Below are 25,945 nucleotides of genomic sequence, written 5' to 3'. Positions count from 1 at the left end.
CCTGTCCCTTCACTGTCCCCTCACTGTCCCCTCAGGGTGGCCTGGGCTGCGTCCCCGCGGGCCGGAAGAGGCGCCAGGCCCCGCGGCAGATGAGGCCGAACCAGTAGAGCTGGGGCGCGGCCAGGGCGGCGGCGGCGGCGTTGTAGGCGGGCGGCAGCGCCCAGGGCACGCGCAGGGGGGACAACCCGCGGTGGCGGCCGTAGGCCCAGTACAGGTAGGGGAAGAGCAGCACGCGGCAGCCCAGGAAGGTCAGCAGCAGCGCCACCGCGTTCAGCTTGTGCAGGGCCGTGTGCTGCCGGCGGAACTGCGGGACGGACAGACGGACGCCGTCAGGTGGGGTGGGGTCTGCGGGGGGGGCAAATCCATGGGGAGCTCAAATGGTTTTGTGGGGTGAGGGGAAAGGGGAGGAATCCATGGTGGTCATATCTCAGGGGGGTTTGGGGAGGACAATGGGGACACTCCAGAGGGGATCCCGATGTGGTTCTGGGGTCTATGGGGGGTGAAAAATCCATGGAGACCCCAAAAGTTCTTCTGGGGTGATGGGAACAAGAGGAATTTCTGGTGGCCACATCTCAGGGGGATTTGGGGAGGACAATGGGGACACTCCAGAGGGGATCCCGAGGTGGTTCTGGGGTCTATGGGGGATGACAAATCCATGGAGACCCCAAAAGTCCCAGTGGGATTTCAGGGGAGAGGGGAATCCTTGGTGGCCACATCTCAGGGGGGTTTCAGGAGGACAATGGGAACATTGTGGAACAGATTCTGGTGACTCTGGGTGTGAGGAATCCACGGAGACCCCAAAAGTTCTTCTGGGGTGATGGGAACAAGAGGAATTTCTGGTGGCCACAACTCAGGGGGGTTTGAGGAGAACAATGGGGACACTGTGGAACAGGTCCAGATGCAGTTCTGGTGTCTCTGGGCTGTGAGGAATCCATGGAGACCTCAAAAGTTCTTCTGGGGTGATGTGAACAAGAGGAATTTCTGGTGGCCACATCTCAGGGGGGTTTGGGGAGGACAATGGGGACACTCCAGAGGGGATCCCGATGTGGTTATGGGGTCTATGGGGGATGACAAATCCATGGAGACCCAAAAAGTTCCAGTGGGATGTCAGGGAAGAGGGGAATTCGTGGTGGCCACATCTCAGGGGGGTTTGAGGAGGACAATGGGGACACTCTGGAACAGGTCCAGATGCAGTTCTGGTGTCTCTGGGCTGTGAGGAGTCCACAGAGACCCCAAAAGTTCTTCTGGCGTGATGGGAACTGGAGGAATTTCTGGTGGCCACATCTCAGGGGGGTTTGGGGAGGACAATGGGGACACTTCAGAGGGGATCCCGATGTGGTTATGGGGTCTATGGGGGATGACAAGTCCATGGAGACCCCAAAAGTTCCACTGGGATGTCAGGGGAGAGGGGAATCCTTGGTGGCCAAATCTCATGGGGGTTTGAGGAGGACAGTGGGAACATTGTGGAACAGATTCTGGTGACTCTGGGTGTGAGGAATCCACGGAGACCCCAAAAGTTCTTCTGGGGTGATGGGAACAAGAGGAATTTCTGGTGGCCACATCTCAGGGGGGTTTGAGGAGAACAATGGGGACACTCTGGAATAGATCCTGGTGTCTCTGGGGTGTGAGGAATCCACGGAGACCCCAAAAGTTCTTCTGGAGTAATAGGAACAAGAGGAATTTCTGGTGGCCACATCTCAGGGGGGTTTGGGGAGGACAATGGGGACACTCCAGAGGGGATCCCGATGTGGTTCTGGGGTCTATGGGGGATGACAAATCCATGGAGACCCCAAAAGTTCTACTGGGATTTCAGGGGAGAGGGGAATCCGTGGTGGCCTCATCTCAGGGGGGTTTGAGGAGAACAATGGGGACATTGTGGAACAGGTCCAGATGCAGTTCTGGTGTCTCTGGGGTCTGAGGAATCCATGGAGACCCCAAAAGTTCTTCTGGGGTGAGGGGAAAGGTGAGGAATTTCTGGTGGCCACATCTCAGGGGGGTTTGAGGAGAACAGTGGGGACACTGTGGAACAGATCCTGGTGTCTCTGGGCTGTGAGGAATCCATGGAGACCCCAAAGGATCTTCTGGGGTGAGGGGAAAGGGGAGGAATTTGTGGTGGTCACATCTCATGGGGGTTCGAGGAGGACAATGGGGACACTGTGGAACAGGTCCAGATGCAGTTCTGGTGTCTCTGGGGTGTGAGGAGTCCATGGAGACCCCAAAAGTTCTTCTGGGGTGATGGGAACAAGAGGAATTTCTGGTGGCCACATCTCAGGGGGGTTTGGGGAGGACAATGGGGACACTCCAGAGGGGATCCCGATGTGGTTCTGGGGTCTATGGAGGATGAAAAATCCATGGAGACCCCAAAAGTTCTACTGGGATGTCAGGGGAGAGGGGAATTCGTGGTGGCCACATCTCAGGGAGGTTTGAGGAGGACAATGGGGACACTCTGGAATAGATCCTGGTGTCTCTGGGCTGTGAGGAGTCCACAGAGACCCCAAAAGTTCTTCTGGGGTGAGGGGAAATGGGAGGAATTTCTGGTGGCCACATCTCATGGGGGTTTGGGGAGGACAATGGGGACACTCCAGTAGGGATCCAGAGGTGGTTCTGGGGTCTCTGGAGGTTGGAGGACAAGGGGAGACCTAAAAGGTTCTACTGGGGGGGAGGAACAGGAGGAATTTCTGGTGGCCACATCTCAGGGGGTTTGAGGAAAACAATGGGGACACTGTGGAATAGATCCTGGTGTCTCTGGGCTGTGAGGAGTCCACAGAGACCCCAAAAGTTCTTCTGGGTGAGGGGAACTGGAGGAATTTTTGGTGGCCACATCTCAGGGGGGTTTGAGGAGGACAATGGGGACACTCTGGAATAGATCCTGATGTCTCTGGGGTGTGAGGAGTGCAAAGAGACCTCAAAAATTCTTCTGGGGTGAGGGGAAAGGGGAGGAATTTCTGGTGGCCACATCTCAGGGGGGTTTGGGGAGGACAATGGGGACGCTTCAGAGGGGATCCCGATGTGGTTCTGGGGTCTATGGGGGATGACAAATCCATGGAGACCCCAAAAGTTCCACTGGGATGTCAGGGGAGAGGGGAATCCGTGGTGGCCACATCTCAGGGGGGTTTGAGGAGGACAATGGGGACACTGTGGAACAGGTCCAGATGCAGTTCTGGTGTCTCTGGGCTGTGAGGAATCCATGGAGACCCCAAAAGTTCTTCTGGGGTGATGGGAACTGGAGGAATTTCTGGTGGCCACATCTCAGGGGAGTTTGAGGAGGACAATGGGGACACTCCAGAAGGGATCCCGAGGTGGTTCTGGGGTCTATGGGGGATGACAAATCCATGGAGACCCCAAAAGTTCCAGTGGGATGTCAGGGAAGAGGGGAATTCGTGGTGGCCACATCTCAGGGGGGTTTGAGGAGGACAATGGGGACACTGTGGAACAGGTCCAGATGCAGTTCTGGTGTCTCTGGGCTGTGAGGAATCCATGGAGACCCCAAAAGTTCTTCTGGGGTGATGGGAACAAGAGGAATTTCTGGTGGCCACATCTCAGGGGGGTTGGAGGAGGACAATGGGGACACTGTGGAATAGATCTTGGTGAATCTGGGGTGTGAGGAGTCCACAGAGACCTCAAAAGTTCTTCTGCTGGTGAGGGGAAAGGGGAGGAATTTCTGGTGGCCACATCTCAGGGGGGTTTGGGGAGGACAATGGGGACACTCCAAAAGGGATCAAGATGTGGTTCTGGGGTCTATGAAGGGTGAGAAATCCATGGAGACCCCAAAAGTTCTTCTGGGGTGAGGGGAAAGGGGAGGAATTCATGGTGGCCACATCTCAGGGGTGTTTGAGGAGGACAATGGGGACACTCCAGAAGGGATCCCGAGGTGGTTCTGGGGTCTCTGGAGGTTGGAGGACAAGGGGAGACGTGAAAGGTTCTTCTGGGGTGATGGGAACAGGAGGAATTTTTGGTGGCCACATCTCAGGGGGGTTTTGTGGGGACAAGTGAGGGGTGGGAAATGGGATCCCGATGTGGTTCTGGGGTCTCCAGGGGTTGGGGGATGAGGGGACACCAGAAAGGTTCTTCTGGGGTGAGAAATAAGGGTGGAAATTTTGGTGGCCACATCTCAGAGGGGTTTGGAGAAGACAACTGGGACACTTGAGGACACTCTGGAACAGATCCAGATGCAGTTATGGCATCTCCAGGGGTTGGGGAACGAGGGGAGACCTCAAAAATTCTTCTGGGGTGAGGAGAAGGGGAGGAATTTTTGGTGGCCACATCTCAGGGGGGTTTGGTGAGGACAACTGCGGGGTGGGAAACGGGATCCAGATGTGGTTCTGGGGTCTCCAGGGGTTGGGGGATGAGGGGAGACCTCCAAAGTTCTTCTGGGGTGAGGGGAACAGGAGGAATTTGAGGTGGCCACATCTCAGGGGGGTCCAGGGGGGACCACGGGGACACCTGGGGACGCTCTGGAGAGGCCCCGGTGGGATTGGAGCACCTGGAGGGGCTGGGGGGGACCTCCTTGGGCTTTGGGGGGGAATTTGGGGCCACTTTGGGACTTTGGGAGATTTTGGGGCATTTTGGGGGTTTGGGGATTGGTCGGGAGAAGTCCTGGGGACACTCTGGGGAAATTGGGGGATTTGGGGACATTGTGGGGACAATTTGGGGACATTTTGGGGGAATTTTTTGGGGGAATTTTTTGGGGTTTTGGGAAATTTTTCTGGGGATTTTCTCGGAATTTTGGGGGATTCTGGAGATTTTTGGGGATTTCTTTGGGATTTTTTGGGGGAATTTTTGGGGGAAGTTTTGAAGATTTTTTGGATTTTTGGGGATTTGAGGATTTTGGGGGAATTTTTGGGGAAATTTTGGGGGATTTTTTTGGGGGAATTTTTGGGGTTTTGGGAAATTTTTCTGGGTTTTTTCTCAGAATTTTTGGGGGATTCTGGAGATTTTTGGGGATTTCTTTGGGATTTTTGGGGGGATTTTGGGGATTTTGAGGGGAATTTTGGGAATTTTTTGGGGGTTTTTTGGGGGGATTTTTGGGGGATTTTTGGGGGATTTTTTTGGGATTTGGGGAATTTTGAGTGATTTTTTTGGGGATTTCTTTGGGAATTTTGGGGGAATTTGGGGAGCTTGGGGGAGTTTGGGGATTTTTGGGCATTTGGGGATTTTGGGGGAATTTTTGGGGAAATTTTGGGGGATTTTTTGGGGAATTTTGGGGATTTTTGGGGAATTTTTGGGGATTTTTTGGGGAATTTTTGGGGATTTTGAGGGGAATTTTGGGGGTTTTTGGGGGAATTTTTCAGGATTTAGGAAATTTTGGGGGATTTTTTGTATTTTTGGGGATTTTGGGGGAATTTTTGGGGGGATTTTTTGGGATTTTTGGGGAAATTTTGGGGATTTTTGGGGGGATTTTTTGGGGATTTTTGGGGAATTTTTGGGGATTTTTGGGGATTTTGGGGGAATTTTTGGGGAACTTTTTGGGGAATTTTTGGGGAATTTTTGGGATTTTTGGGGGATTTTTGCGGGGTCTTTTTGGGGAATTTTTGGGGTTTTTGGGTTTGTAGGGGGAATTTTTTGGGAGAATTTTTGGGGAATTTTTGGGGATTTTTTTGGTTTTTTGGAGAATTTTTGATGGATTTTTTGGGGTTTCCGGGGATTTTTTGGGAGTTTTTTTTGGAATTTTTCAGATTTATTGGGATTTTTGGAGGCTTTTTTGGGGATTTGGGGGGATTTTTTGGGGAATTTTTGGGGACTTTTTGGGGAAATTTTTTGAGAATTTTTGGGAATTTTTGAGGATATTTTGGGGGAGATTTTGGGGATTTCGGGGATTATTGGGGGATTTATTGGGAATTTTTGGAGGATTTTTGGGGAATTGGGGGGGTTTTGGGAATTTTTTGGGGACTTTTTTAGGGGGGGATTTTTGAGGATTTTTTGAGGGAGATCTTGGGGATTTTGGGGGGAATTTTTTTGGGGAAATTTTGGGGATTTTGGGGGGATTTTTTGGGGGACTTTTTGGGGAATTTTGGGGTTTTTTTTGGGGTTTTGGGGGGAATTTTTGTGGGAATTTTTGGGTAATTTTTTGGGATTTTTTGGGGGTTTTTTGGAGAATTTTTGATGGTTTTTTTGCGTTTTTGGGGTGATTTTTTTGGGGTTTTTTTTGGATTTTTTCAGAATTTTTTAGGATTTTTGGAAGATTCTTGGGGATTTGGGGGAGTTTTGGGATTTTTGGGGATTTTGGGGGAATTTTTGGGGAAATTTTGGGGATTTTTTGGGATTTTTTTGGGGATTTTTTTGGGAAATTTTTGGGGATTTTTTTAGGGATTTCTTTGAGAATTTTTGGGGATTTTTTGGGGATTTTTGGGGGAATTTTTTTTGGGATTTGGGGAATTTTGAGTGATTTTTTTGGGGATTTCTTTGGGATTTTTTGGGGGAATTTGGGGAGTTTGGGGAGTTTGGGGATTTTTGGGGATTTGGGGATTTTGGGGGAATTTTTGGGGAAATTTTGGGGATTTTTGGGGGATTTTTTGGGGATTTTTTGGGGAATTTTTGAGGGGATTTGGGGAATTTTGGGGGGGATTTTTGGGTTTTTTGGGGGGATTTTTGGAGATTTTTTTGGGGATTTCGTTGGGATTTTTTGAGGATTTTTTTGAGATTTTTGGGGGACTTTTTTGGGATTTGGGGAATTTTGAGGGATTTTTTGGGGATTTCTTTTGGAATTTTGGGGGAAATTGGGGAGTTTGGTGGAGTTTTGGGATTTTTGGGCATTTGGGGATTTTGGGGGAATTTTTGGGGGAATTTTGGGGATTTTTGGGGGATTTTTTTGGGTTTGGGGAGATTTTTCTGGGATTTTTCTCGGAATTTTTGGGGATTCTGGAGATTTTTTTTTTCTTTTTTTTGGGATTTATTTGGGGAATTTGGGGAGTTTGGGGGAGTTTTGGGATTTTTGGGGATTTTGGGGAATTTGGGGGAATTTTGGGGATTTTTGGGATTTCTGGGGGAATTTTTTGGAGATTTTTTGGGGATTTCTTTGGGATTTTTTGAGGATTTTTTGGAGATTTTTGGGGGATTTTTTTTGGGATTTGGGGAATTTTGAGGGATTTTTTTGGGGATTTCTTTGGGGATTTTGGGGAAATTTGGGGAGTTTGAGGGAGTTTGGGGATTTTTGGGCATTTGGGGATTTTGGGGGAATTTTGGGGGAAATTTTGGGGATTTTTGGGATTTTTTTGGGGATTTTTTGGGGAATTTTTTGGGGGATTTGGGGAATTTTGGGGGGGATTTTTGGGTTTTTGGGGGGGATTTTTGGGGGAATTTTGGGGGAATTTTTGGGGATTTTTTGGGGGGGATTTTTTGGGGGATTTTTTTTGGGATTTGGGGAATTTTGAGTGATTTTTTTGGGGATTTCTTTGGGGATTTTGGGGAAATTTGGGGAGTTTGGGGGAGTTTTTTGATTTTTGGGCATTTGGGGATTTTGGGGGAATTTTTGAGGAAATTTTGGGGATTTTTTGGGATTTTTTGAGGTTTTTTGGGGGAATTTTTTGGGATTTTTTGAGGGAATTTTTTGGGGATTTGGGGAATTTTGAGGGATTTTTTGCGGATTTCTTTGGGAATTTTGGGGGAAATTGGGGAGTTTGGGGGAGTTTGGGGATTTTTGGGGATTTGGGGATTTTGGGGGGAATTTTTGGGGGAATTTGGGGGATTTTTTGGGAATTTTTTGGGGTTTTTTTGGGGGAAATTTTTGGGGATTTTTTTTTAGGGATTTCTTTGAGAATTTTTGAGGATTTTTTGGAGATTTTTGGGGGATTTTTTTGGGATTTGGGGAATTTTGAAGGATTTTTTGGGGGGATTTTTGGGGAATTTTGGGGGAATTTGGGGAGTTTGGGGAGTTTGGGGATTTTTGGGGATTTGGGGATTTTGGGGGAATTTTTGGGGAAATTTTGGGGATTTTTTGGGGTTTTTTGGGGTTTGGGGAGATTTTTTCTGGGATTTTTCTCGGAATTTTTGGGGATTCTGGAGATTTTTTTTTTCATTTTTTTGGGATTTATTTGGGGAATTTGGGGAGTTTGGGGGAGTTTTTGGGGATTTTTTTGGGGGGGATTTTTTGGGGATTTTTGGGGGGGATTTTTTGGGGTTTTGGGAAATTTTTCTGGGGATTTTCTCGGAATTTTGGGGGATTCTGGAGATTTTTGGGGATTTCTTTGGGATTTTTTGGGGGAATTTTTGGGGGAAGTTTTGAAGATTTTTTGGATTTTTGGGGATTTGGGGATTTTGGGGGAAATTTTGGGGGATTTTTTGGGGGAATTTTTGGGATTTTGGGAAATTTTTCTGGGTTTTTTCTCAGAATTTTTGGGGGATTCTGGAGATTTTTGGGGATTTCTTTGGGATTTTTGGGGGGATTTTGGGGATTTTGAGGGGAATTTTGGGAATTTTTTGGGGGTTTTTTGGGGGGATTTTTTGGGGATTTTTGGGGGATTTTTTTGGGATTTGGGGAATTTTGAGTGATTTTTTTGGGGATTTCTTTGGGAATTTTGGGGGAATTTGGGGAGCTTGGGGGGATTTTTTTGGATTTTGGGGCATTTGGGGATTTTGGGGGAATTTTTGGGGGAATTTTGGGGGATTTTTTGGGGAATTTTTGGGGAAATTTTTTGGGAATTTTTGAGAATTCTTGAGGATTTTTTGGGGGAGATTTTGGGGATTTCGGGGATTTTTTGGGGATTTATTGGGAATTTTTGGAGGATTTTTAGGGATTTGGGGGGGTTTTTTGGGAATTTTTTGGGGACTTTTTTGGGGGAATTTTTGGGGAATTTTTGAGGATTTTTTGGGGAGATTTTGGGGATTTTTTGGGGAATTTTTGGGGATTTTTTGGGGATTTATTGGGAATTTTTGGGGGAATTTTTGGGGATTTTTTGGGGGAATTTTTGGGGAATTTTTGGGGATTTTTTGGGGAATTTTTGGAGAATTTTTGGAGGATTTTGGGGGGATTTTTCATTATTTTTGGGGGGATTTTTGGGGATTTCTTTGGGATTTTGGGGGATTTTTTTATTTTGGGGAATTTGGGGATTTTTTTCGGATTTTTGGAATTTTTTTGGAATTTTTCTGGAATTTTGGGGAATTTTTTTTTTCATTTTTGGTGATTTTTGGGGCCATTTTTGGGGTTTAGGAAATGTTGGGGATTTTGGGGGCGTTTGGGGCATTTGGGGATTTTGAGGGGGGGAGACTTTTTTGGGATTTTTGGGGATTTTTTGGATTTTGGGGATTTTGGGGAGGTTTGGGATTTTGGGGGAATTTTTGGGGATTTTCTGGGATTTTTTGGGGGGGAATTTTTGGGATTTTGGGGGGGTTTTTTTAGGATTTTTAAATTTTTTTAATTTTGGGGATCTTGGGGATTTTTGGGGGGTTTGGGGGGGAATTTTTAGGGGATTTGGGGGAATTTTGGGGGAAATTTGGGGGGATTTTTTGGGGATTTTTGGGATTTTTAGGATTTGGGGACACTTGGGGACACTTTGGGGACATCTCAGCAGGATGAGGACCTGGCCCAGGTGGAATTTGGGGAGAATTTTTGGGGATTTTTTGGGGGATTTCTCCATTTTTGGTCATTTTTGGTCATTTTTGAAGGGATTTTTGGGGGATTTTCAGCCTTTTTGTATTTGGGGACACTTTGGGGACACTTGGGGACACTTGGGGACACTTGGGGACACGTTGGGGACACTTGGGGACATCTCAGCAGGATGAGGACCTGGCCCAGGTGGATTTTGGGGTGAATTTTTGGGGATTTTTTCTGGGATTTCTCCATTTTTGGTCATTTTTGATGGGATTTTTTGAGATTTTCAGAATTTTGGGACTTGGGGACACTTTGGGGACACTTGGGGACACTTTGGGACATCTCAGCAGGATGAGGACCTGGCCCAGGTGGATTTTGGGGTGAATTTTTGGGGATTTTTTCTGGGATTTCTCCATTTTTGGTCATTTTTGATGGGATTTTTGGGGGTTTTCGGAATTTTGGGACTTGGGGACACTTTGGGGACACTTGGGGACACTTGGGGACACTTGGGGACACTTTGGGGACACTTTGGGGACACTTGGGGACATCTCCCCAGGATGAGGACCTGGCCCAGGTGGATTTTGGGGTGGATTTTTCTGGGATTTCTCCATTTTTGGTCATTTTTGATGAGATTTTTTTGGGATTTTCAGCCTTTTTGTATTTGGGGACACTTGGGGACATTTTGGGGACACTTGGGGACACTTGGGGACATCTCAGCAGGATGAGGACCTGGCCCAGGTGGATTTTGGGGAGGATTTTTGGGGATTTTTTAATGGGATTTCTCCATTTTTGGTCATTTTTGCTGGGATTTTTTGGGGGATTTTCAGCCTTTTTGTCTTTGGGGACACTTTGGGGACACTTGGGGACACTTTGGGGACACCTGGGGACATCTCAGCCGGATGAGGACATGGCCCAGGTGGATTTTGGGGTGGATTTTTCTGGGATTTCTCCATTTTTGGTCATTTTTGTGGGATTTTTTGGGGGATTTTCAGCCTTTTTGTATTTGGGGACACTTGGGGACACTTTGGGGACACTTGGGGACATCTCAGCAGGATGAGGACCTGGCCCAGGTGGATTTTGGGGAGAATTTTTGGGGATTTTTTATGGGATTTCTCCATTTTTGGTCATTTTTGGTCATTTTTGATGAGATTTTTTTGGGTTTTCAGAATTTTGGGACTTGGGGACACTTGGGGACACTTGGGGACACTTTGGGGACACTTTGGGACATCTCAGCCGGATGAGGCCCTGGCCCAGGTGGATTTTGGGGTGGATTTTTTCTGGGATTTCTCCATTTTTGGTCATTTTTGATGAGATTTTTTTGGGATTTTCAGCCTTTTTGTATTTGGGGACACTTGGGGACACTTGGGGACACTTGGGGACACTTGGGGACATCTCAGCAGGATGAGGCCCTGGCCCAGGTGGATTTTGGGGATTTTTTTGGGGATTTCTCCATTTTTGGTCATTTTTGGTCATTTTTGTTGGGATTTTTTGGGGTTTTCAGAATTTTGGGACTTGGGGACACTTTGGGGACACTTCGGGGACACTTGGGGACACTTGGGGACATCTCAGCAGGATGAGGACCTGGCCCAGCTTTGGGGGTGGATTTTGGGGTGGATTTTGGGGATTTTTTTGGGGATTTCTCCATTTTTGGTCATTTTTGGTCATTTTTGATGGGATTTTTTGGGATTTTCAGAATTTTGGGACTTGGGGACACTTGGGGACACTTGGGGACACTTGGGGACACTTGGGGACATCTCAGCAGGATGAGGACCTGGCCCAGGTGGATTTTGGGGAGAATTTTTGGGGATTTTTTCTGGGATTTCTCCATTTTTGGTCATTTTTTGGTCATTTTTGATGGGATTTTTTGGGATTTTCAGCCTTTTTGTATTTGGGGACACTTGGGGACACTTTGGGGACACTTGGGGACACTTGGGGACATCTCCCCAGGATGAGGACCTGGCCCAGGTGGAATTTGGGGAGAATTTTTGGGGATTTTTTCTGGGATTTCTCCATTTTTGGTCATTTTTGGTCATTTTTGATGAGATTTTTGGGGGATTTTCACAATTTTGGGACTTAGGGACACTTGGGGACACTTTGGGGACACTTGGGGACACTTGGGGACATCTCAGCAGGATGAGGACCTGGCCCAGGTGGATTTTGGGGAGGATTTTTGGGGATTTTTTCTGGGATTTCTCCATTTTTGGTCATTTTTGATGGGATTTTTTGGGGTTTTCAGAATTTTGGGACTTGGGGACACTTGGGGACACTTTGGGGACACTTTGGGGACACTTGGGGACATCTCAGCCGGATGAGGACCTGGCCCAGGTGGAATTTGGGGTGAATTTTTGGGGATTTTTTGGGGATTTCTCCATTTTTGGTCATTTTTGATGGGATTTTTGGGGGTTTTCAGAATTTTGGGACTTGGGGACACTTTGGGGACACTTTGGGGACACTTGGGGACACCTGGAGACATCTCAGCAGGAAGAGGACCTGGCCCAGGTGGATTTTGGGGTGGATTTTTGGGGATTTTTTCTGGATTTCTCCATTTTTGGTCATTTTTTGGTCATTTTTGATGGGATTTTTTGAGATTTTCACAATTTTGGGACTTGGGGACACTTGGGGACACTTTGGGGACACGTGGGGGACATCTCAGCCGGATGAGGACCTGGCCCAGGTTTGGGGGTGGATTTTGGGGTGAATTTTTGGGGATTTTTTTTCTGGGATTTCTCCATTTTTTGGTCATTTTTGATGGGATTTTTTGGGGTTTTCAGAATTTTGGGACTTGGGGACACTTTGGGGACACTTTGGGGACACTTGGGGACATCTCAGCAGGATGAGGACCTGGCCCAGGTGGAATTTGGGAGAATTTTTGGGGATTTTTTCTGGGATTTCTCCATTTTTGGTCATTTTTGGTCATTTTTGATGGGATTTTTTGGGGTTTTCGGAATTTTGGGACTTGGGGACACTTTGGGACACTTTGGGGACACTTTGGGGACACTTGGGAAGGACATCTCAGCCGGATGAGGACCTGGCCCAGGTGGATTTTGGGGAGGATTTTTGGGGATTTTTTAATGGGATTTCTCCATTTTTTGGTCATTTTTGATGGGATTTTTTGGGGGATTTTCAGAATTTTGGGACTTGGGGACACTTGGGGACACGTTGGGGACACTTGGGGACATCTCAGCAGGATGAGGACCTGGCCCAGGTGGATTTTGGGGAGGATTTTTGGGGATTTTTTCTGGGATTTCTCCATTTTTTGGTCATTTTTGATGGGATTTTTTGGGATTTTCAGAATTTTGGGACTTGGGGACACTTGGGGACACTTTGGGGACACTTTGGGGACACTTGGGGACATCTCAGCAGGATGAGGACCTGGCCCAGGTGGATTTTGGGGAGGATTTTTCTGGGATTTCTCCATTTTTGGTCATTTTTGGTGGGATTTTTGGGGGGATTTTCAGCCTTTTTGTCTTTGGGGACACTTTGGGGACACTTTGGGGACACTTGGGGACACTTGGGGACACGTCTCACCAGGATGAGGACCTTGCCCAGGCACACGAAGGGGGTGCTCAGCTCGGGCCATCAGGAGACAGCCCAGGAAGAAATCGCCCTTGTCCTGGCGCCACAGCTGGGGGAGGGGGACAGCGGCGTCACCCGGGGGTCCCCAGAGTGTCCCCACCCCCCCTGGAGTGTCCCCAACCTCCCCCGGAGTGTCCCAACCCCCCCCAGAGTGTCCCCACCCCTCCAGGAGTGTCCCCAACCCCCCCAGAGTGTCCCCAACCCCCCTGGAGTGTCCCCACCCCCCCAGAGTGTCCCCACCCCCCCAGGAGTGTCCCCACCCCCCCCCAGGTGTCCCCAAGGTGTCCCCAACCCCCCAAAGGTCCTTCAGAGTCCCCAAATGTCACCCAGATGTCCCCAAAATGTCACCCAGTGTCCCCAGAGTGTCCCCAACCCCCCCCAGAGTGTCCCCACCCCCCCCCCAGAGTGTCCCCAACCCCCCCCAAGGTGTCCCCAGGTGTCCCCAAGGTGTCCCCAACCCCCCAAAGGTCCTTTAGAGTCCCCAAATGTCACCCAGATGTCCCCAAAATGTCACCCAGTGTCCCCCAGAGTGTCCCCACCCCCCCCCAGAGTGTCCCCAACCCCCCCAGAGTGTCCCCAAAGGTCACCCAGATGTACCCAAGGTGTCCCCAATCCCCCAGAGTGTCCCCAACCTTCCCAAGGTGTCCCCAGGTGTCCCCAAAATGTCCCCAACCCCCCCAAGGTGTCCCCAGGTGTCCCCACGGTTGCCCCAATCCCCCAAAGGTCACCCGGGGTCACCAGAGTGTCCCCAACCCCCCAAGGTGTCCCCAGGTGTCCCCAAGGTGTCCCCAACCCCCCCAAAGGTCCCTCAGAGTCCCCAAATGTCACCCAGGTGTCACCAAAGTGTCCCCAAACCCCCCAGAGTGTCCCCAGCTGTCACCCAGGGTCCCCAGAGTGTCCCCAGCCCCCCCGAGTGTCCCCAGGGTCCCCAAAATGTCCTCAAAGTGTCCCCAGCTGTCACCGGGGGTCCCCAGAGTGTCCCCAGGTGTCACCCTGGGGTCCCCAAGGTGTCTCCAAATCCTCCCCAGGTGCCCCCAGCTGTGCCCAGGTGCCCCCAGGTGCCCCCAGGTGCCCCCAGGTGTGCCCAGGTGTGCCCAGGTGCCCCCAGGTGTGCCCGGGTGTGCCCAGGTGTGCCCAGGTGTCCCCAGGTGTGCCCAGGTGCCCCCAGGTGTGCCCAGGTGTGCCCAGGTGTGCCCAGGTGTGCCCAGGTATGCCCAGGTGTGCCCAGGTGTGCCCAGGTGCCCCCAGGTGCCCCCAGGTGTGCCCAGGTGTCCCCAGCTGTGCCCAGGTGTCCCCAGGTGTGCCCAGGTGCCCCCAGGTGCCCCCAGGTGTGCCCAGGTGTCCCCAGGTGTGCCCAGGTGCCCCCAGGTGTCCCCAGGTGTCCCCAGGTGCCCCCAGGTGTGCCCAGCTGTGCCCAGCTGTGCCCAGGTGTGCCCAGGTGCCCCCAGGTGTCCCCAGCTGTGCCCAGGTGCCCCCAGCTGTGCCCAGGTGCCCCCAGGTGCCCCCAGGTGCCCCCAGGTGTCCCCAGGTGCCCCCAGGTGCCCCCAGGTGTGCCCAGGTGCCCCCAGGTGCGCCCGGGTGCCCCCCAGGTGTGCCCAGGTGTGCCCAGCTGTGCCCAGCTGTATCCCAGGTGTGCCCAGGTGTCCCCAGCTGTGCCCAGGTGTCCCCAAATCCTCCCCAGGTGCCCCCAGCTGTCCCCAGGTGCCCCCAGGTGTGCCCAGGTGTCCCCAGGTGTGCCCAGGTGCCCCCAGGTGTCCCCAGGTGTCCCCAGGTGCCCCCAGGTGTGCCCAGCTGTGCCCAGCTGTGCCCAGGTGTGCCCAGGTGCCCCCAGGTGTCCCCATGTCCCCAGCTGTGCCCAGGTGCCCCCAGCTGTGCCCAGGTGCCCCCAGGTGCCCCCAGGTGCCCCCAGGTGTCCCCAGGTGCCCCCAGGTGCCCCCAGGTGTGCCCAGGTGCCCCCAGGTGCGCCCGGGTGCCCCCAGGTGTGCCCAGGTGTGCCCAGCTGTGCCCAGCTGTATCCCAGGTGTGCCCAGGTGTCCCCAGCTGTGCCCAGGTGCCCCCAGGTGCCCCCAGGTGCCCCCAGCTGTGCCCAGGTGTGCCCAGGTGTCCCCAGGTGCCCCCAGGTGCCCCCAGCTGTGCCCAGGTGCCCCCAGGTGTGCCCAGGTGCCCCCAGGTGCCCCCAGGTGCCCCCAGGTGTGCCCAGGTGCCCCCAGGTGTGCCCAGGTGCCCCCAGGTGACTCACGGTGGCCACGGGGAAGCAGACCAGCACCATGGCCAGGTGATGCAGCACCATGAGGAGCTCCTGGCGCAGGAAGGCGGCGGCGGCGGCGCGGGGCGGGGCCGGGGCGCCGGGGGCGTGGCCCTTGACCTGGGCGCGCTGCAGGTGGCACAGGTACATGGCGTACACGTCGTACACGAAGTAGGGCACCGCGAAGGGAGGGTACGCACGGGGCCAGCCAGTGCCTGCAGGGGACAGGGGACAGGGGACAGGGGACAGGGGGGACAGGGGACAGGGGACAGGGGAGGGACAGGGGACAGGGGACAGGGGGGGACAGGGGAGGGACAGGGGGACAGGGGGACAGGGGAGGGACAGGTGGGACAGGTGGGACAGGTGGGAAGGGGACAGGTGAGGGACAGGTGAGGACAGGTGAGGACAGGTGAGGGACAGGAGAGAGACAGGGGGGACAGGTGAGGGACAGGAGAGAGGTGGGACAGGTGGGACAGGGGAGGGACAGGTGGGGGACAGGGGGGACAGGTGGGACAGGTGGGACAGGGGAGGGACAGGGGGACAGGTGAGGGACAGGGGGGACAGGTGAGGGACACGTGGGGGACAGGTGGGACAGGGGGGACAGGTGGGACAGGTGAGGGACACGTGGGGGACAGGGGGGACAGGGGGACAGGGGGGACAGGGGGACAGGGGGGACAGGAGAGAGACAGGTGGGACAGGGGGGACAGGTGAGGGACAGGGGGGACACGTGGGGGACAGGTGGGGGACAGGGGGGACAGGTGAGGGACAGGTGGGGGACAGGTGAGAGACAGGGGGGACAGGGGGGACAGGGGAGGGACAGGGGAGGGACACGTGGGGGACAGGGGGGACAGGTGGGACAGGGGGACAGAGGGGACAGGGGGGACAGGGGGGACAGGGGGACAGGGGAGGGACAGGTGAGGGACAGGTGGGACAGGGGGGACAGGTGAGGGACAGGTGTGGGACAGGTGAGGGACAGGTGAGGGACAGGGGGGACAGGTGAGACAGGTGGGACAGGTGGGACAGGGGAGGGACAGGTGAGGGACAGGTGAGACAGGTGGGACAGGTGGGACAGGTGAGACAGGTGGGACAGGGGGGACAGGTGAGGGACAGGTGGGACAGGGGGACAGGTGGGACAGGTGGGAGAGGTGAGGGACAGGTGAGGGACAGGGGGGACAGGTGAGACAGGTGAGACAGGGGGGACAGGGGAGAGACAGGGGGGACAGGGGGGACAGGGGGACAGGGGGGACAGGTGAGGGACAGGGGGGATGGGGGGACAGGGGGACAGGGGGGACAGGTGAGGGACAGGGGAGACAGGTGAGGGACAGGTGAGGGACAGGTGGGACAGGTGGGACAAGTGGGACAGGGGGAACAGGGGGACAGGGGAGGGACAGGTGGGACAGGGGGCACGGGGGGGGACAGGGGGGACAGGGGAGGGACAGGTGAGGGACAGGTGGGACAGGTGGGACAGGTGAGACAGGGGGGACAGGGAAGGGACAGGTGGGACAGGTGGGACAGGGGAGGGACAGGTGAGGGACAGGGGGGACAGGGGGGACACGTGGGACAGGGGGGACAGGTGAGGGACAGGTGGGGGACAGGGGGGACAGGTGAGGGACAGGTGGGACAGTGGAGAGACAGTCCCAGGTGTGCCCAAGTGTGCCCCGGGCATCTCCCAGGTGTGCCCAGGTGTGCCCAAATGTGACCTGATGTATCCCAGGTGAATCCCAGGTGTCCCCAGGTGTGTCCCCATGGATCTGGGTGTGTCCCAAAGTGTGTCCCAGGTGTGCCCAGGTGTGCCCAGGTGTCCCCAGGTGTATCCCAGGTGTCACTCACGTGTCATCGATGACGTCACGCTGGCAGGAGCTGGAGATGGTGTACCCAGGGTGTCCCTGTGCCCCCCCAGGTGTGCCCAGGTGTGCCCAGGTGTCCCCAGGTGTCCCCAGGTGTGTCCCCAGGTGTCCCCAGGTGTCCCCAGGTGTGCCCAGGCATGCCCAGGTGTGCCCAGGTGTCCCCAGGTGTGCCCAGGTGTGCCCAGGTGTGTCCCCAGGTGCCCCCAGGCATGCCCAGGTGTGCCCCCAGGTGTGCCCAGGTGTGCCCAGGTGTGCCCCCAGGTGTGCCCCGGTGTGTCCCCAGGTGTGTCCCCAGGTGTGCCCAGGTGCCCCCAGGTGTGTCCCCAGGTGTGCCCCCAGGTGTGCCCAGGTGTCCCCAGGTGTGCCCAGGTGTGTCCCCAGGTGTCCCCAGGTGTGCCCAGGTGTGTCCCCAGGTGCCCCCAGGTGTGTCCCCAGGTGTGTCCCCAGGTGTCCCCAGGTGTACCCAGGTGTGTCCCCAGGTGTGCCCAGGTGTGCCCAGGTGTGTCCCCAAGTGTGTCCCCAGGTGTGCCCAGGTGTGCCCAGGTGTGCCCAGGTGTGCCCCCAAGTGTGTCCCAAGGTGTGTCCCAGGTGTGCCCAGGTGTGCCCAGGTGTCCCCAGGTGTGCCCAGGTGTGCCCAGGTGTGTCCCCAGGTGTCACTCACGTGTCATCGATGACGTCGCGCTGGCAGGAGCTGGAGATGATGTACCCGGGGTGTCCCTGTGCCCCCCCAGGTGTCCCCAGGTGTGTCTCAGGTGTCCCCAGGTGTCCCCAGGTGTCCCCAGGTGTATCCCAGGTGTATCCCAGGTGTCCCCAGGTGTGCCCAGGTGTCCCCAGGTGTGCCCCCAGGTGTGTCCCCAGGTGTGCCCAGGTGTCCCCAGGTGTCACTCACGTGTCATCGATGACGTCGCGCTGGCAGGAGCTGGAGACCCGGCTGTGGAGGCCATGACAGCCTGGACTGAGGACACCAACCTGGGGACACAGGTGGGACACGGGGGGGACACAGGTGTGACACAGCGGGGACACAGGTGTGACACAGGGACACAGGGACACAGGGACACAGGTGGGACACAGGAGGGACACAGGGACACAGGTGGGACACACGGACACAGGGACACAGGGACACAGGTGTGACACGGCGGGGACACGGGGACACAGGGACACAGGTGTGACACGGGGACATAGGGGCACAGGTGTGACACAGGGACAGAGGTGGGACACACGGACACAGGTGTGACACAGGGACAGAGGTGGGACACACGGACACAGGTGGGACACAGCGGGGACACAGGGACACACGGACACAGGTGTGACATGGCGGGGACACAGGGACACAGGGATGACACAGGGGTGACACAGGTGACACAGGGATACAGGGGTGACACAGGGACACAGGTGACACAGGGACACAGCAGGGACACAGGGACATAGGGACACAGGTGTGACACAGGGGGGACACATGGACACAGGTGTGACACAGGGACACAGGTGTGACACGGGGACACACGGACACAGGTGTGACACAGGGGGGACACAGGTGTGACACGGGGACACAGGTGGGACACACGGACACAGGTGTGACACAGGTGTGACCCAGGTGTGACCCAGGTGTGACACAGGGACAGAGGTGGGACACACGGACACAGGTGGGACACACGGACACAGGTGTGACACAGCGGGGGACACACGGACACAGGTGTGACACAGGGACACAGGTGTGACACGGGGGGACACAGGTGTGACACGGGGACATAGGGGCACAGGTGTGACACAGGGACAGAGGTGGGACACACGGACACAGGTGTGACACGGCGGGGACACAGGGACAGAGGTGGGACACAGGTGTGACACGGGGACACAGGGACACAGGTGTGACACAGCGGGGACACAGGGACACAGGTGTGACATGGCAGGGACACAGGGACACAGGGGGGACACAGGGGGGACACAGGGACACAGATGTGACACAGGGACACAGGGTGACACAGGGACACAGCAGGGAGACAGAGGTGACACAGGGACACAGGGTGACACATGGTGACACAGGTGACACGGGGTGTGCCACAGGTGACACAGTGAACAGGGACAAAGAGGTGACACAGGGACACAGGGTGACACATGGTGACACAGGTGACACAGGTGTGACACAGGTGTGACACAGTGAACAGGGACAAAGAGGTGACACGGTGACACAGGGTGACACAGGGACACAGGGACACAGGGTGACACAGGTGACACAGGTGACACAGTGAACAGGGACAAAGAGGTGACACGGGTGACACAGGGTGACACAGGGGACATCAGCACCAAGGACAGCAGCTTGGGGACAGCAGGGGACATGGGGACAGCAGGGACATTGGGGACACAGGGGGACATCAGGGGGGACACAGAGGGGACACGGGGGACAGTGGGGACAGGGGGACATCGGGGATGTGGGGTGACACAGAGGGGACACAGAGGGGACACAGGGTGACAGGGGGTCACACAGGGGACAGCAGTGACACAGGGGGTGTGACACAGAGGGGACACAGAGGGACAGGGGGGACAGGGAGGGGACACAGAGGGGACACAGACTCAGGGGTGGCACGGGGACAGGGGTGACACAGGGGACACGGAGGGACAGGGGGTCACACAGGGGACAGCAGTGACACAGGGGGTGTGACACAGAGGGGACACGGAGGGACACGGGGACAGGGGGACAGGGAGGGGACAGGGACTCAGGGGTGGCACGGGGACAATGGGGACAGGGGGACACAGAGGGACTCAGGGGTGACACGGGAAGGGGACATGGGGACAGGGGGTGACACAGGGGGTGACACAGGGGACACGGGACAGCAGGGGTGACACAGGGAGGACACAGGGGACACAGGGGTGACACAGGGTGACACAGGTGACACAGGTGACACAGTGGACAGGGACAAAGAAGTGACACGGTGACACAGGGTGACACTGGGGACATCAGCACCAAGGACAGCAGCTTGGGGACAGCAGGGGACATGGGGACAGCAGGGACAGCAGGGGGGACACAGGGGACAGCGGGGGACAGGGGGGATGTGGGGGACATCAGGGGGACACAGGGTGACACAGAGGGGACACAGAGGGACAGGGGGACATGGGGACACAGAGGGGGGGACATGGACTCAGGGTGACACAGAGGGGACACAGAGGGACACAGGGGTGACACGGCGGGGGATGGGCCCGAGGGTGGCACGGGTGACACTGGTGACACCTTGGTGACACGCGGGTGACACGGTGGGGGCTGGGCCGGCGCTGACGTCACTAAGCCGTGTCCCCGTGTCCCCGCGCTGTCCCCCGCGTCACCGGCTAATCCTGCCCTGCCCCCCCCCGGATTGTCACCAACCCCCCCTGAGTGTCACCAACCCCCCCCCGGATTGTCACCAACCCCCCCCGGAGTGTCACCACCCCCCCCCCCCGGATTGTCACCAACCCCCCCCCCCGAGTGTCACCAACCCCCCCCGAGTGTCACCAACCCCCTCTGAGTGCCACCAACCCCCCCTGGAGTGTCACCAACCCCCCCCCGAGTGTCACCGACCCCCCCGCCGAGTGTCACCAACCCCCCCCGAGTGTCACCAACCCCCCCGGATTGTCACCAACCCCCCCCCCGAGTGTCACCAACCCCCTCTGAGTGCCACCAACCCCCCCTGGAGTGTCACCAACCCCCCTCCGGAGTGTCACCAACCCCCCCCCGGATTGTCACCAACCCCCCCCGAGTGTCACCAACCCCCCCCCGGATTGTCCCTGTCCTGTCCCTGATCCTCCCCTGGCTTGTCCCCAACCCTCCCGGATTGTCCCTTTGCTGTCCCCAATCCCCCCCCAGGATTGTCCCCAATCCCCCCTGGATTGTCCCCAATGGCCCCTGCAGTGCCACCAACCCTGGATTGTCCCCAACCCCCCCATAGTGTCCCCAACCCCCCCGGCCTGGCCTTGTCACTGTCACTGTCACTGATCCCCTCCCTGCCCAGGCCTGGAAGTGGCCCTGTCCCCTCCCTGTCCCCTCCCTGTCCCCTCCCTGTCCCCTCCCTGTCCCCTCCTTGTCCCCTCCATCCCCATCCCTGTCCCCTCCCTGGCCCAGTGCCACCCAGCCCTGGCCCTGCAGTGTCCCCAGCCCTGTCCCCTCCCTGTCCCCTCCCTGTCCCCTCCCTGTCCCCTCCTTGTCCCCAGCCCTGTCCCTTCCATCCCTCTCCTTGTCCCCTCCCTGTCCCTTCCCTGTCCCCTCCTTGTCCCCTCCCTGTCCCCTCCTTGTCCCCTCCATCCCCTCCTTGTCCCCTCCCTGGCCCAGTGCCACCCAGCCCTGTCCCCTCCATGTCCCCTCCTTGTCCCTTCCCTGTCCCCTCCTTGTCCCCTCCATCCCCATCCCTGTCCCCTCCCTGGCCCGGTGCCACCCAGCCCTGTCCCTGCAGTGTCCCCATCCCTGTCCCCTCCCTGTCCCCTCCATGTCCCCATCCCCCTCCTTGTCCTCTCCCTGTCCCGTGTCATCCCCGTCCCCTCCCCCTCCCTGTCCCCTCCCTGTCCCCTCCCTGTCCCCTGGCTGTCCCCAAGCCCACCTGGTGGCCCTGCCGAGGCTCCCCATCCCTGTCCCCCTGTGTCTGTCCCTGTCCCTGTCCCTGTCCCCTGTCCCTGTCCCTGTCCCCATCTCTCCCATCCCCCCAGCTGTCCCCTGACTGTCCCCTGGCCCCCGCAGTGTCACCTGGCGGCCAGCACCGTGTCCCCATCCCTGTCCCTGTCCCCTGTCCCCATCCTTGTCCCCTGTCCCCATCCCCCCCCAGCACCGTGTCCCCATCGCTGTCCCCTGTCCCCTGTCCCCATCCCTGTCCCCTGTCCCCATCCCTGTCCCCTGTCCCCTGTCCCCATCTCTGTCCCCTGTCCCCATCCCTGTCCCCTGTCCCCATCCCCCCCCAGCACCGTGTCCCCATCGCTGTCCCCTGTCCCCTGTCCCCATCCTTGTCCCCTGTCCCCATCCCTGTCCCCTGTCCCCTGTCCCCATCCCTGTCCCCTGTCCCCATCCCCCCCAGCACCGTGTCCCCATCCCCGTCCCCTGTCCCCATCCCCCCCCCAGCACCGTGTCCCCATCCCTGTCCCCTGTCCCCATCCCTGTCCCCTGTCCCCATCCCCCCCCAGCACCGTGTCCCCATCCCTGTCCCCTGTCCCCTGTCCCCATCCCCGTCCCCTGTCCCCACCCCCCGCTGTCCCCGCGGTGTCACCTGGCGGCCAGCACGGTGGCGCGGCTCTGGGGACAGCCGGCGATGGCGGCCAGGCCGCGGCGGGCCAGCAGGAAGAGCCCCGGGAAGAAGAGCAGCCCCGGCACGCACAGCAGCCCCGGCGACACCGGCCACGGCCCCGGCGACAGCCCCGGCGACACCGGCGGCGACACCGGCGGCGACACCGCGGCGCCGGGCATGGCCGGGCGGGCGGGGCCTGCCGGAGGGGCGGGGCGTTAGGGGGGATGGGCGGCCGGGGGACAGCGAGGGGACAGCGCGGGGACAGCGCGGGGACAGCGCGGGGACAGCGCGAGGGACGGCGGGGACCGAGGGGACCGAGGGGACAGCGGGCATGGCCGGAGGGGGCGGGGCCAGGGGCACCGGAGGGACACCGGGAGGGAGGAGGGGCGGGGCTTGGGGCGGGGCTTAGGGGCTTAGGGGCGTGGCCAAAGGGGTGGGACAAGGGGACACCGGAGGGACACCGGGAGGGAGGAGGGGCGGGGCTTGGGGCGGGGCTTATGGGCTTAGGGGCGTGGCCAAAGGGGTGGGACAAGGGGACACCGGAGGGACACCGGGAGGGAGGGGCGGGGCTTATGGGCTTAGGGGCGTGGCCAAAGGGGTTGGGACAAGGGGACACCGGGAGGGACACCGGGGGGGAGGGGCGGGGCTGGGAGAGGGCGGGGCTTAGGGACTTAGGGGCGTGGCCAAAGGGGTTGGGACAAGGGGACACCGGAGGGACACCGGGAGGGAGGAGGGGCGGGGCTTGAGAGGGCGGGGTTAAGGGGGTTTGGGGCGTGGCCAAAGGGGTGGGACAAGGGGACACCGGAGGGACACCGGGAGGGAGGGGCGGGGCTTATGGGCTTATGGGCTTAGGGGCGTGGCCAAAGGGGTGGGACAAGGGGACACCGGGAGGGACACCGGGAGGGAGGGGCGGGGCTTGAGAGGGCGGGGTTAAGGGGGTTTGGGGCGTGGCCAAAGGGGTGGGACAAGGGGACACCGGGAGGGACACCGGGAGGGAGGGGCGGGGCTTATGGGCTTAGGGGCGTGGCCAAAGGGGTGGGACAAGGAGGCACCGGGAGGGACACCGGGAGGGAGGGGCGGGGCTTGAGAGGGCGGGGTTAAGGGGGTTTGGGGCGTGGCTAAGGGAGGGGGGACAAGGGGACACCGGAGGGACCCCGGGAATGGATGGAGGGGCGGGGCTTAGGGGATTAAGGGCGTGGCCAAGGGGATGGAGACAGAGGGGGCGGGGCCAGGAGGCACCGGAGTGACACCGGGACGGGAGGGGCGGGGCTTGGGGAAGGGCGGGGTATAGGGGGATTTTGGGGCGTGGCCAAGGGGAAAGGGGAGGGGCAACAGGAATGAATGGGGGGGCTTAACAAGGGGCGTGGTTTCACTGGGTTATGGGCGTGGCCAATGGGGGTGAAGGGGTGGGGCTGGAGGAGGGCGAGGTTTAGGGGTTTGGGGGCGTGGCCAAGGGGAAGGCTCAGAGACATTGGGCGTCAGTGGAGGGGGTGGGGCTTGGGGAGGGGGCGGGGTTTTGGTAAAGGACTTCAAGGGGGAGGGGATGGAGGGGGAGGGGCCAGGGGGGTGGGGAGAAAGGGAAGGGCAGTGGGGAGAGATTAAGAAGGCGTGGCTTGTAGGAGGGGGCGGGGCTTAGGAGAGGAGTCAATAGCGGGAGTTAAGGCTGTCTGAGTGGGCGTGGCTTCGAGGTGAGGGGCGTGGCTTATATAAGATGAAGAGGTGTCAGCTCAGAATGAGGGGCGGGGTTTGTAAATGAATAAGGGGCGTGGTCTGGTCAGCAGCCATGGTCTATAAGTGGCTGCCGGGGCGTGGGCTATTGATGACGTCATCAAAAAGGCGTGGCTTTCTAACAAGGAGAGGCTCCAACCCCGACGCCCCGCCCCATGTCCCCACCCCCTTAATTTGCATAAATCTCCCTCTCACCGACACCCGGGGCTGTCTGCGGCCTCCCTCAGCGCCTCATGAATATTCAGCGCGGCGCCGGCGCCGCTCATTTGCATAAATTTGCGTGGATTTCCATGAGGGCCGCTCCCACCCCCCCCCTCCCAGGGGGCGGTGCCGCCCCCACGGCAACGGCGGGAACGGCGCGCGCGCTGATTGGCCGAGCCCGGCAGCCAATCAGGAGGCGTCGCGGGGCAGAGCGGGGGCGGTGCCGGCGGCGCTGATTGGCTGAGAGGAGTAGGGCGGGGTTTGATGGCGGGCGGCCAATGAGAACGCGCGGGGAGGCGTCGCCATGGCGACGGCGGCGTTTTGTTGAATATTTAAGAGTTGGGCGTGGCCACGAGGTGGTAATTAGCATAATACCGATCAACCCGGCTGGGCTTATGAATATTAATGAATTTTAACGGTTAAGTAGGCTGCGGTTGTGAATATTAATGAGGTTTTAATGTTGACGGACAGGAAAGGGGAGGAGGCTCCGCCCCTCACGCCACCGAGGCCACGCCCCCTCATTAGGACCCAAAAAGGAGGAGGGGCCAAATGGGGGGGGTCCCAAAAAGGGGGAGGGGCAAAATTTGGGGAGTCTCATAAGGGGGAGGGGCCAATTTTGGAGGTTCAAAAAGGGGGCGGGTCCAAAGATGGGGGGCTAAAAAAGGGGAGGGGCCAAAATTGGGGTTCCAAAAAGGGGGAGGAGCCTCAAAATTTGGGGTCCTAAAAAGGGGGAGGGGCTAAATTCGGGGTCCCAATATGGGGGAGGGGCCAAATTTGGCGGGGGTCTCAAAAGGGGGAGGGGCCAAAATTGGGGGTTCAGAAAAGGGGGAGGGGCCAAATTTGGGGTCTCCAAAAGGGGAAGGGGCCAAACTGGGGGGTACCAAAAGGGGGAGGGGCCAAAATTGGGGGTTCACAAAAGGGGAGGGGCCAAATTGGGGGTTCCAAAAAGGGGGAGGGGCCAAATTGGGGGGTCCCAAAAGGGGGAGGGGCCAAAATTGGGGGTTCACAAAAGGGGAGGGGCCAAATTGGGGGTTCCAAAAAGGGGGAGGGGCCAAAATTGTGGGTTCACAAAAGGGGAGGGGCCAAATTGGGGGTTCCCAAAAGGGGGAGGGGCCAAAATTGGGGGGTTCAGGAAAGGGGAGGGGCCAAATTGGGGGTCCCAAAAAGGGGGAGGGGCTCAACTCAGGGTACCCAAAATGGGGAGGGGCCCCAAGATTTGAGGGGGGGTCCCCAAAAAGGGGGGAGGGGTCAAACTGGGGGTCCCAAAAAGGGGGAGGGGCCCCAAAATTTGAAAGAGGGTCCTAAAAGGGGGGGGAGGGGCCAAATTTAGGATCCCAAAAATTTGGGGAAGGGTCCCGACCTGAGGGGGGAGGGGCCAAAAAGGGGCGGGGGGATTGCACCCCCAAGTGGGGGAGGGGTAAAAGGGGGGGGGGAAACCCCAAAAATGGGTGGGGGAGGGTCCCAAAATCGAGGAACTGGGGGGGGGGGGGGGGGGGTCCCAAAAATGGGGGGAGAGTCCCAAAAATTGGGGGGGGGGGGGGGAACCCTAAAATGGCCAAGGGTGGGGGAGGGGCGGCCTTACCCC

At 57.3% G+C, this 25,945-nt stretch overlaps 1 protein-coding gene across 1 annotated transcript; it reads right to left on the bottom strand.

Moving 5' to 3' along the window:
- TLCD3B (TLC domain containing 3B) lies at positions 1-22,610 on the bottom strand. Its single transcript, XM_059872841.1, is given in 8 exon segments — positions 1-304; positions 13,055-13,099; positions 13,101-13,151; positions 15,342-15,548; positions 15,550-15,562; positions 17,856-17,904; positions 18,126-18,163; positions 22,414-22,610. Coding segments are annotated over 8 exon segments (873 nt in total). The 3' UTR covers positions 1-31.
- Between the last annotated feature and the right edge of the window lie 3,335 nt (positions 22,611-25,945).

The sequence above is a fragment of the Haemorhous mexicanus genome, chromosome 38, assembly GCF_027477595.1.
Source record: "Haemorhous mexicanus isolate bHaeMex1 chromosome 38, bHaeMex1.pri, whole genome shotgun sequence".
In the NCBI taxonomy this organism is placed as follows: Eukaryota; Metazoa; Chordata; class Aves; order Passeriformes; family Fringillidae; genus Haemorhous; species Haemorhous mexicanus.
This window is presented reverse-complemented; position numbering and strand designations above follow the sequence as displayed.